A 12661-nucleotide genomic window follows, 5' to 3' on the forward strand; every position below is an offset into this window, starting at 1 on the left:
ATAACAATTCCATATTTTTGCTTTTCTGATTGGGTGTGTGTATCTCTCTCTCTCTCTCTCTCTCTCTCTCTCTCTCTCTCTCTCTCTCTCTCTCTCTCTGAGTGTGTGTGTGTGTGTGTGTGTGTGTGTGTGTGTGTGTGTGTGTTGCTGTGGGTTGAACTCAGGGCCTTCCTGCATGCTAACCAGGCTAACCACTTAGATACACTGCCATCTAAGCCCTGCTATGCAAATAAATCGTATGGGTAAATGGGTATAGTAATACAAGGAATGGTACCAATGATAATATCACTATCAGAATTAAAATGTTTCCTGTCAATATCATTTAGATTACAGTCAGAAAGACCAAAAATATATTCTGTGGTATCAGAGTTATTGACTCTGTTCTATCCTATGCATTTATGTATATAAAATTAAACCTTAAATCACTTTTAAAGAATAACCAAAAAACTTAAAATAGTTCTTCATAAGTAATTTTGAAGTAGTTTGGAAGTTCTGGGAAATGTATTTTAACTCACAGACTTTGGATCAATAAAGTTGTCTGATTAATGTCCTCCAAGATGTGCAGATCTGAGATTGACATGAAAATCAGAGAGATATATCAAAAATTGTATGTGTGTGAATGTGTGTCTTTGTGTGTCTGTGTGTCCATGTGTGTCTTTGTGTGTGTGTGCGCGTGCGTGCGTGCGTGCGTGCGTGCGTGCGTGTGTGTGTGTGTGTGTGTGTGTGTGTGTGTTTAATTTCTGGCTTTTGGTACTTGGATTTGAACCCAGGCCTCAGGCATGCTAATCAAATGCTTAGCCACTGAGCAGCCCTGTGTCAGAAGCAATCAGTCAGGACTGTGTGGCACCCTTGGTGGAAGTGTTTTATAACCTCTGAACAAATGTTTCATAACGGAAGACTTATTTTTAGGAAAGGGTGGAGTCTGAGAATACCAAGAGATTATTTTTTAATACCAGACCACAAATGAGAACTCTAAAAGCTTGTGTCGTGACTGTGTTTTCTGGTGGACTTTATAGGCCTTTTTGGTTGGCATTGTCGTGCCTGACCCTGAAGTCATGCCTGCCTGGGCTCATAAGAAAGGAATCAGAGGGACCTATCAGGAGCTTTGCGCAAATCAGGTCTGTACCCCCTGTGCTTCCTGACGGGTTGCCGAGCACTTCATGAGTCACATAACCAGGGGACAGGAGAGCTGACAGCAGTGAGGTCTAACTGCATACTGAGTGTCTGCTGTTACTTTCCACGTGCTAGGAACCCTAAACCAGAGGTTTGTCGTCTTGTAGTTGCTGAAGTTATTCCTGTTGACTTCCTAGAAATTGAGTAAGCCATCGAATTCTTAGGTCCAGAACCATCACACAAAGTTTATCTAGCCTATTGTCCCATAGCTTGAAAGGAGAGGAGGTGGCGTGTCCCAGGCCACACAGATGGTCCATAGCAGAGTCGGATGTCAACACAGGCTTTCTGCCAAGACAAGGTGGATCTCTGGGTTGAGAGGTAGTGATAGAATGGAAATAGCAACACGGCTCTTCCGCCTTAGAGCATCCACCATGCCTACCTTCACGGCACTGTCTTAGGCACATGTCTCGGGAGGACTGTTGTTCTGTGCTTCAGCAGCGGACATAGGCTGGCATCTCTGGGTCCACTTTCCCTCACTGAGCCCTGAGCTCGCATAGGAGTGGGAGCCCTTCGGGCTGACCAACAGAACACTTCAGGTATGCCCTGACTCATTCACAGTGACCTCTGTGGCCGTCTGCATCCCTTTCTCTCCTGATGAGAGATAGTAATCGGCATGGCACCAGGTCACCCTCAACAGGGAAGGGGCTGAGAGAACATATGTCTGCTCGGCCACTGGTCAACCTTACTTCAAAGCCTTATTCCTGCTATCCCCATTGAAATGTGTTCTTACTGGTTTGCTCCCATGGTTCAATTCAGGAGCTGAAGAAAGCCATTCTGGACGACATGGTGGCGCTGGGGAAGAAAAGTGGACTCCATTCCTTTGAACAGGTAACTGTGCCCTTTCCCACACCCATGACATCACTTTGCATAGGAGCCTGGTGACCCTGACCTCTATAGACTCTTGCCTCCGTGGTGTGGCCATCTGGAAGGCTCTACACGACAGACCCCCGAAGGCCTGTTTCGAGCAGACTGCAACTGCCTGCTCCTGAACTAAAATAGGTCACTGGACAAGTAAGACTGTGCTTGCTGCCCTTCTAACCGCGGGCGATCATAAGGCTGAAATAGAAGCCTTGCTGTCACTGGCAGATCACGTGGGCCTGCTTGGGCTCCCGAGTGCCCTACCTTATTTTTACTTTTATGGGCACGGCCTTCTTGGCAGCTTACTTGCTAGGAGGACAATATCGGCCCAGTGGCCTTCTGCAAAGGAGGAGGAAACAAAGTACCCACAGAGAAAGGACACTCAGTTCCTCTGAGACCTACTGTAGCTGGGCTCAGGACTGAGCATGCTCAGTCCTACTTCATGTATCATCTATGCGCTTGAGTAAAAGCCAAAGAGAAAAAGTTCCAAGCAGAAAATAGTAATACACTGATAGAAATTTTTATCCTTTGGATTTTGAAATAATTGTCTTTCATAAAATCAGCATTTCATAATTTTATAGTAGGGGGGAGACGACAGTGAGATGGCCCAGCAAGTAAAGATGCTTGCTGCCACACCAAATGACCTGAGTTCAGTCCTGGGTCCCATATAATGGAAGGAGAGGACTAACTCCTCAAAGTTGACCTCTGAACTCCACATGCATGTGCAAATTCACTCATACAGAGAGACAGAGAGAGACACACACAGAGAATTGTAACAGAAATTTTTCACCAATCATGGTGGCACACGCCTTTAATCACAGCATGTGGGAGGCAGAGGCAAGCAGATCTCTGTGAGTTCAAAGCCAGCCTGGTCTACACAGCAAGTTCCAGGACAGTCAGGGCTCTGTAGAGAGATCCTGTCTCAAAAACAAACAAACAAACAAATGTTTTCGCATAAAAAATGTTCCCAAAATATAGTATAAGGAATCTACAAGGCTTATAAGAATTTTAAATTTTTGTATATTTGTTTGATGATGGCTTAGAACTAGTTTTAAATTGGTTTTAAATGAAAATTCTTATGTTTAATCTGAAATTAAAATGTGTCTATGTACAAAGATTTCTTTTTAATTTTTTTTTTATTGTTGTTTTGCTTTGGTTTTGGACAGGGTGTCATGTTATAGTAGTTTCTGGGCAGGGCAGGCTGGCCTGCTACTTATCGCATAGACCAGGATGGTCTTGAGCTCATTGCAATCCTCCTGTCTCAGCCTCCCAAGTATTCAGATTACAGGCCCAATCTACCTACCACATCCAGCTACAGTTTTAATTTCTTAACTTCAAGCTAAAGAAACCTAAAATAGTTTCAGTGTTTGAGATTATTTTTCTCTTGAAACAGATGTTTAAATTAAGCCAGTTTGAGAAATAAACTTTCATTTGTCAGTAACTATTTTAGGACAGCTACAGCTTGAATTTGAAGGGTCCCGGCTGCTTACTTTATTTTTCAGAGTAGAAGGTCCATTTTTGTCACTATGATTATTTCAATCTCCAAATTTGGTAGAACTTATTTTGTTGTCTTTCCTTAATGGGGATCTGTGTCACTGGACCACATGTGACCGTGTGGTCCAGGAGCTACCCCTGAGTGGTCCCAGACCCTGCAGTCTGGGGTGATTTGAAGGACAGACTGGGGACTCCACCTGGGTACAACCTTGTGGATTCGTAAGCCCTGCACGCCCTCTGTTGGTGATAGAATGCATAACCTGCACCAAGACAATGGTAAAACCCGCACACAGGGGGAGGGAGTGAAAGGGGTTGAGAGGATGGTGTGTGTGTGTGTGTGTGTGTGTGTGTGTGTGTGTGTGTGTGTGTGTGTGTGTGTGTGTGTGATATTCTTTTTATAAGAAACCTTCAATTAAAATTCCTCCGTTCTCCATTGCCTTTGGTTAGAGCGTTAATGAGAGGAGAGTGATCTTGACTTTCTGGATGCCCTGTACTGTTTCTGCTCTAATAATCTGCCCTCACCATGGTAACCTCAGATGCAGGAAAGTCATGTGGCATCCCAGAGGTCTTTAGTTTTATTGCCAAAGTTGTTAACCTCTTGGTTTTCTCTGTTCTCGTTCTCCTCACCGCTCTGTGGCTTCTTCTTAGCACAGTTAACATGTAACCTCAGCTGACCAGAGCAGACCAAGCCGCAGGGCTCCTGCTCAGAGGGAGGTGTGCTCCAGCCATGGCTCTTCACGACAGCTGTTCCAGTTGATCCACAATCCATTTTTGTCTTGATCTTTTCCCTTTTCAAAAATAAACAGGCAGAGGCTCGGGATGTGCTTGCCTGGCAAAGTACCTGTCTAGTATGTAGCCCTGGGTTTGATCCCAGCACCACATACACTAGGCGCCAACCGAGGCCGCATGAGACCTTGTTTCAAACAAACAAAAACAAAAACAAAAAATAGGTCAGTCAGGGATGGTGGGGGTTAAGGCAGGAAGATCATAAATTCAAGGCCAGCCTGGGCTATGTAGTGAGACTCTATCTCAAGGTGGGGGGGAAGGGGCAATTGAGGATTAACTGAAAACACAAAGAACGGCATAACTAAGTCCAGAACTTAAGTCATCCGATATAAACTTTAGGAGTTCGGATTTACTGAGCTGGGTCGATTGCACTAAACTTTGAATTAGAAAAAAAAAAAAATAGATTCACTGTGGCATCATTTCCAGAAACATGCAATTCTAAGAACTAGGTCAGCCATTAGTAATTTACAGAGGTCTTTGAAAGATATGTATTTTACTAAGTAGATAAGTTATAGTTAAAAATTCTATCAACAATTAAATGATGTGGATGACTAACAGATATTTGAGCACACTTAATTGCGATTTAATAATGTTCTTTGTATTTGTGTGCCTCATTAATTTGCATAGACAATACAAAATGAAATTTGACACAATAGATTTTTTTCAACTTCTAACCAGTGGACCTCTCCTTAGACATACTGTATTCGGGAATGGATTTATCATTTGCCTGACTCATAGAAATGTTTTATTTTTTTTATTTCTATCTTTCATCTTAAATTATTTATTTTTGTCTTTATTATCTACAAGCAAACTTGAGTTAATACCTTTGAAGAACTGAAAGTACTATGGTTCTTCAAATATACAAATGCTTATGGTTTTTGTTGTTGCTTTTTAAAAAAGGTTTTTGAGATTTTATGTATTTTTATTTTATGTGTATGGGTGTTTTGCCTGTATATATGCCCACACACTATGTATATGCAGTGCCCTCAGAGGCCAGAAGAGGGCAACAGACCCTAGGGAACTGGAATTACAGGTAGTTAATTGTGAGCTACCATGTAGGTGCTAGTAATGGAACCTGGGTCCTCTGGAAGAGCAGCCAGTGCTCTTACCCATGGAATTATTTCTCCAGCCCCTGGAAAGTTCATGTTCTTATGAGATGAAATAAATGGAGAATTTGGAGATACTTCATTCCAATGCAATGTTTAAATGTTACAGTTTTTTTTTTTTTTTAATGAAAGTTCTATAAATCTCATTTCAGTGACAAGTTTCAAGAAAGAAAGCGACTGTTAGGTATTTTCTTTCTTATTTCTTCTATAAAATGTATTTAAAGTTAGAAAGAGCCAGGCATGGTAGTGCACTCAGGAGGCAGAGGCAAGTGGATCCCTGTGAGTCTATGTAGAGAGCTCCAAGCCAACCAGAACTGCACAGTGGGAGACAGTGTCTCAAAAGTAAACATAATACATACATACATACATACATACATACATACATACATACATACATACATACATACATACTCACACACCTATATACGTATGGGGCTGGAGAGACAGCTCGGTGGTTAAGAGAAGTCGTTGCTCTTCCAGAGGACCTGAGCTTGATTCCCAGCACCCACATGGAGGCTCACAACTGTCTGCAACTCCATTTCCAAGGGATCTGATACCCTCTTCTGGTCTCCACAGGCACTGCATGCACATGGCTCACAGACATACCCACAGGCAAAACACTCATACACACATAAAAATAATTACATAAATAAAATTGGAAAGCCAGTTTTATGGACATAAATGAAGATTAAGAATCCTCCTCTTTAGTACACTCATAGACAACTTTCTAGAAAGCATATAATTAGTGCACAAAACAAATTCATGCCTTATCATTGACCTCCCTCCTGAAAACAGCTCAAAGTTTGGTGCCCACAGTTAAAGTCATCATTAACAATGGATCTGATTTCTTTTTTTCTTCTTTTTCCATCCACTGCCCAGACTTTGAGTCACTCAAGTTGATTGTATAAGTATTTTCTGGAAGAATGTAAATGGACCCAAGGCAGCTCTTGACAGCCTGAAGGTGGTGTTGCTCTGATCTGCTTACTGAGGGGCTAAATTGTGAGCTGGATTCAGGCCTCGGGCCTGTTTGGCATTCTTTGCAGGGCTGGATCTGGTGGTGCAAGCTCAGGCAGGACAGTCCCGCAGACAGCTGTGTGGAGGGGCTGCATGCTCAGCTGCGCTCTGGGAGCTGATTTGACAGACACCCCAAATCTGCCTGTTTTAAGCCCTTCCCCTTGAGACCCTGTCCCTTCAGTGTCCACACCACCGAAATAGTGTCATGGAGCTCTCTCTGTGAAAGTTACTGTTCCTATGCTGCACTTTCTATGGCTTCTGTCATCACAGCTACATTTCCAGACTCTCTCTCCGGGACTGAATGTAGAGTCTTGCCCAAGTAAACCAAATGCTCCCCATGTCCCACTAGGAAATCAGAAGAGCTGGTAGCCAGGCTGCAGACGTTGTATCCTGGCCTTTGCCTCTCCTTGGAAAAAATCATAATAACTTCATAAAAAAAAAAAAAGAGGGTAGGAGAAGGGTGTGGTCGTGTAGCCCTGCTATCCCAAGAGGGGGAAGCAGGGAGATAAAAGAGTTCAAGGCCATCCTAAGCTATATAGGGAGTTGAAAACCATCCCAAACTACCCAAGACCATGTTTAAAAAAAAAAAAAAAAACCCAAACGAATAAATCCAAAAAAATTTCACCACAAAATGGTGATATCTAAACTTTTAAAAAGTTTTTTAAAGTTGTTATTCATGTTTATTTTATGTAAGTGTTCTCCCTGTGAATATGCAAGGTCCACAGAGGCCAGAAGAGGGCGTCAGAAGCCCCGGAACTGGCAGAGATTGTTGTGAGCATCCATGCAGGTACTGGGAACCAAACCCTGGTCCTGGTAAGAGCAGTGAACACCTTTAACGCCCCCATCCACCACTCTAGCCCTGTAATTCCCAATTTTAAAAAAGTAGACCTTCCGTGACATTTTACATAAAATGTGCTGTCTTGTTGGTTTGGGGCCAGAGCTCAAATCTCTCTAACTTCCCCATCTCTAACCATCTGACCTTCCTACCTACCCCTCTTTCACCCCACCTCCACAAACCTCTTCGTCTCTCCCTACCCCAGCCTTCCTGTCCCTGACTCTCATACCCACCTACACTCCATGTCACACCACCTGAGAAGTGGCCTGTGTGTGTTTCGTGCTTCTCAGTAGCCTAAGCTTCCTCCTTGGGACCTGTTTCAAAGAACTTCAAGTGTCTTAGGATGGTTTATGTGTGATAACACCACACTGGGGGGAAACTGCATTTTACAAAGACTTGCAGTCCTAGTCCTAAGAAATCTTTCCTATTTTGAGTAGCAAGCATATGGAGAAAATTTCCAATATTTTATATGTATGGGTGTTTTGCCTGTATGGATATATGCCCACGCACTACGTACAGGCAGTGCCCGCAGAGGCCAGAAGAGGGCAACAGATCCTAGGGAACTGGAATTACAGGCAGTTAATTGTGAGCTGCCACGTAGATGCTAGTAATGGAACCTGGGTCCTCTGGAAGAGCAGCCAGTGCTCTTAACCATGGAATTATTTCTCCAGCCCCTGGAAAGCTCATGCTCTTATGGGATGAAATAATAGAGAATTTGGAGCTACTGCACTCCAATGCATTGTCTTTCTCCACGAGGGACTCAGTCCCTCTGACACCTTGAACCCGAAGACACTGGCCTTCCTTTAAATTGTTTCTGTCAGGTGTTTTGGTCATAACGATGAAAAGAAACATAAAAATGAAACACGGCCCCAATACTGCCAAGCCCGGGGGTGTGGCTTATCAGAAAGAAATGCAGTCAACTCACACAGACGCTCACACTGGCTCACAGTCTGCTGGGTTTTGCTTCTTGGCATCAGTGGAAAGATGGATGATCCCAGGTGGGCTCGGGTCCTCAAAGACACAGGCTCTTCCTGTCTCTCCACTTCTCTCTGATCTTAGTATGCTGTCTTTTCACCCCGTGGTGAAAGGTGGCTGCAACAGCTCTCAGCACCACTCACATTCAAGTCAGGAAGAGGAGAGGAGACAGAGGTAGCCAGGTCTGAATTTATTAGGGAAGCAAATTTTTTCTTTCTTAGTAACCAAATATGGATCTCATGGCTATCCTCTAGCCACAATGCAGAGCTGAGAAGTGGACTGTCATGGTATGTCCTGAACCCAAACTAAATCCGGGTTCATTAGCATGGGGGAGTGGGGATGGATAGCAGAGAACTGGTATTCCTCACCCTACAGTAGTTATGTCCAGCTCTAGCATCTCTTACTGAATTGTAGGTTCCATGTGAGCAAGAGCTATTTGTGTGTCTTTGTATTCCTGACACACAGTACCTGACACACTGTATATGCTCAGTGAACATTGATTATCTAAAGCTATTCCTGAATCTGTGTTTGTATTTTAACATACACACTTTGACACAATTTTAAAGTATATATTACAATGATCTTTAGGCCAGTTCATGCTTTAATAATAGGAGTTATTAAACTCATTAAACAACAAAAATCACCTACCTTGGTCCCAGTTAGCAGGAGACAATATCTTAGAGATTGTGCCACTCCAGTGTTCATCCCCAGTTCAGATATAATATTCTCAGAGAACTGCCTGGGAGCCTTCCCGCTGGAGCCCAGTACGACAGAAGCACTTTGAGACACTCCTAGGCCATCCCTCCATCCTCCCGTGTACTCACTCTGCCTTGCAAAGAGCTTTTGTCTGAGAAGCCTGGGCTCTGCCTTATAGAAGGCAGTAGTGAGAGCTAGATCAGATCCTTCTGTGCCCCCTCTAAAAGACTCAACAAAAGTTCATGGCATGGGCTGGGGATGTAGCTCAATTGTAGCGTGCTTGCCCAGCACACACAGAACCCTGGGTCCCGCCCTCGGTGATACAGAAACTCGTGTAGTGATGTCTACCTATTACCTCAGCACTGGGGAGGTGGAGAAAGAAAGGGGGGGTCGTATGTTTTAGAGCATGCTCAGCTGCATAGTGAATAAGGCCAGCCTGGGCTACTTGAGATCCTGTCTCAAAAACCAAAACTGTCCACAGTAGAATGTTGTTCCACCTCATTGTCTCTTTCTGTCTCTTTGCGCTCAGTACAGATTACAGTGTCTCTAGGCAGCCATCTAAAGCAGACACTGAAGCGTCCTCACGGCAGCCTCCCTCCATATCACATCTTGTCACTGTGTCTCTGATTCATTCTGAACTGCTTACCTATCTCTGTCTGCCTCCACCCTATGTGTAGAACAGCGTTTTTCAACCTGTGGGTGCAAGGCCTTCGGGGGTCAAATGACCTTCCACGGGGGTTGCATATCAGATAGCCTACATATCAGATACATACAATTCATAAGAGTAGCAAAATTATAGTTATAAGTAACAATGAAAAAATTTTTCTGGTTGGGGGTCACCATAACATAAGGAACTATATTAAAAGGTGGCAGCATTAGGAAGCTGAGAACTACTGATGTAGATTATTATCTTGTTTTCAACAAATGGAACATATACTTCCATTCTTAACTCTTCCCAAAGCCATCTTCCAATTTCTCCTGGAGACCTCTTTCTACAATGCATGTGCTGTTGCACTCTTTAAAAATCTCCAGTCCATCTGGACAGTGGTGGCGCACACCTTTAATCCCAGCACTCAGGAGGCAGAGCCAGGCAGATCTCTGTGAGTTCGAGGCCAGCCTGGTCTACAGAGAGAGCTCTAGTCAGGATAGGCACCAAAACTACACAGAGAAACTCCGTCTCAAAAAAAAAATCCAGTCCTTTCCTCTTATGCTTGGGATAAAGTTTGACCTTCTCAGCCACTGGACCATCTAGATCTTCAGCCTCATACCTCCCACACCTGACTTGCTTATATAATGACAAGAAACCACTTAGCCATCCCTTTGGACACCTGCTTCTTCTCAACTTCTGGTTTTGTTCTTGAGGGCTGTGCCTGTGGTATCCTCCTTTCACCCACATTTCCCTGTTTGCTGTTTGACTATTTGTTTATTTAAGACAGGGTCTCGTGTATCTTAAGCTGAACTTGAACTTGACATATATCCAAGGGTGACTTTGAACTTCTTGTCCTCCTGCCTCTACCTCATGAGTGCTGCTTATGTGACACCACACCCTGTTTTTATAAGACACTAGGGATTGAACCCATACCTCATACTTGGCAGCACTGCACCAGCTAAGAGCCATCCCCAGTCTCAACTGTTGCTTTTTTTTTTTTTTAACACTCACTTGACTGTGAAACCTTCCCTAACTACACCTCTCTCTTCCCTAACTCAGGTCTGTGCTCTTCATTCTCGGCACATCATGTTAAAAATTGCCCAGCATCCTTCAGTCTGCTCTGTAAACACTAACTTATACCACTTTGGGGGTTGGTATTTAAGACTCCTCCTTGTATTCTCAGTGCCTAGCAGAGCAAGCAACCTGTTAATGTCTATTGAGTTGCTGAGTGAATGAATGAGTGAGTGAGTGAGTGACAAGAGGAAAGGGTGGCTTTCAGAAATATCAAATGGGCTGAAACATGTTTGAATATAAGTTTGACTTAGCATGGTATGCTAAAGTCAAGATGCCTATTCCTTTATGCCTGTTTATTTTGACCATGCATGCTATAAATGCTGTGGTGGTTTTTTTTTTTCCTATTAAAGATATATTCTGCATTTGGTTTTCAGGTTAAAGCCATTTACATCCATTGTGACATGTTCTCAGTTCAAAACGGTTTGCTGACACCAACACTAAAGGCTAAGAGACCCGAGCTGAGAGAGTACTTCAAAAAACAAATAGAAGAGCTTTACTCGGTCTCCATGTGAAGCCCCAGGGGGGCTCTTCTCAGTCCAGTGAACTTTGCAGCAATAGTATGGTCATTCTTGAAAGAGAGGAATCGGAGTGACAGAGCCGATAAGGAACGAGCATCCGATCTTGCGACTGAGCCTTTCCTGACCCGTGAAGTCTCTAACAATATTTTCTCTACCATCACCAAGTATACTTTATTTTTATTAAATGATATTGTAGCAAGCTGCTAAAAAATATCGCAAATGGCAATGTAAAAACAAATCAAGACACTTTCTCAAGAACTGTGTACCACTAAAAGTAATATATTCGCAATGTTCACAGAATTCCATTAAACATAAAGGAAAAAAACGTAACTGATATATTGTACTTAATTATTTGTGGAATAATAACCAGATACAGCGAATGTCTAGGCAATGTGGACTACCTCATTAAATAACCATCAAAGGTCGCAGTGAGGCCAGACTCAAAACTTAAAGCAAGATGTGGGAAGTCACGCCCAAACAAAACATGGTAGTTTGCATGTGACCTGACTCCCATCCTTTAACATGACCATCCTTGTTGATGCAAAAGCCTTCTGTCTGATTTTTACTTTTATATGGAAAATGGAAATGTAGATGTTCTTTTTAAAAGTATTATATTTATTTAATAACTCCCAAAGTTCTTTCAGTACATTTTCTCATTGATTAAACTCACTGAAATATTCAGAATCTACGTACAAAACTACATATAGGGTGTGTGTCTTTACGGAATTCTTACCATAACAAAGCTTAAAGGATAGCTTCTGACTGCAGCAAATGGAGCCGTGGCAAACACTCAGGGGAAGGAAGACGCTCAGTGATTTCTCGGGGTGGGTGACAGTCCGTGTACTTGTGTTCCTGCTAGAATCTTTACCCTTTCCATTTTCAGTACGTCTGTGCCAAGTCTGGGAAACACAGTATGGCTGAAATTCTGAACAACTTTGCTTTCCTTATTATAACTATTAAGGCAAATGTGAGGAGGAATAGATGCTATTTCCAAATAACTCTTCAATGACACGATATGGAAGCACTTCTTCAAAATTTTCCTAGAAAACTATTTAAATCCAACATAGAGCAAGATCTGCTAATGGTGTAATTCCATTCTTAGAATCTCTAGATGCTCCTAAGTTTGACCATTAAACCTTAATTGTACCACATATTTAGATGCATCCTGAATCTGGGTGCCATGATTCTAATGTCACTAAAAGCCTCGATACCATGGACAGCGCAATTCAGGCCGGCATTATACATTCTGTGCCTGAGGAGAGCAAGGTCCCTAGGGAAGTCTTTCTTTTCTGTTGGAACAGGACTCTGAAAGTATATGGAGAATTCATGCAGTTCACATGACCTTTACAAATACATATGTGATCAGTGTGGCAGGACAAGAACTCCTTAGACCTGGAGGAATTCCAACTTGGTTTGTAGGTGAATGTTGTCAGTCAGAACCTGCATCATCATGCAGGCCTGTTGGATGGTCCCAACCTGTTTG

General features: G+C 43.0%; 1 protein-coding gene across 8 annotated transcripts in view; it reads left to right on the forward strand.

Annotated features, from left to right (window-relative positions):
• The window catches only part of Acsl6 (acyl-CoA synthetase long chain family member 6), a 58649-nt gene extending 47141 nt beyond the window's left edge, over positions 1-11508 (forward strand). For all 8 annotated transcript variants that reach the window (XM_076578389.1, XM_006984857.4, XM_006984858.4 and 5 more), the window contains 3 exons: positions 1017-1118; positions 1930-2001; positions 11035-11508. In XM_076578389.1, the coding sequence (XP_076434504.1) occupies positions 1017-1118; positions 1930-2001; positions 11035-11172 (312 nt within the window). In that variant the 3' untranslated portion in view covers positions 11173-11508. The remainder of the gene's footprint in view (positions 1-1016; positions 1119-1929; positions 2002-11034) is intronic.
• Positions 11509-12661: the final 1153 nt, after the last annotated feature.

The sequence above is a fragment of the Peromyscus maniculatus genome, chromosome 8 (genome assembly GCF_049852395.1).
Source record: "Peromyscus maniculatus bairdii isolate BWxNUB_F1_BW_parent chromosome 8, HU_Pman_BW_mat_3.1, whole genome shotgun sequence".
Taxonomy (NCBI): domain Eukaryota; kingdom Metazoa; phylum Chordata; class Mammalia; order Rodentia; family Cricetidae; genus Peromyscus; species Peromyscus maniculatus.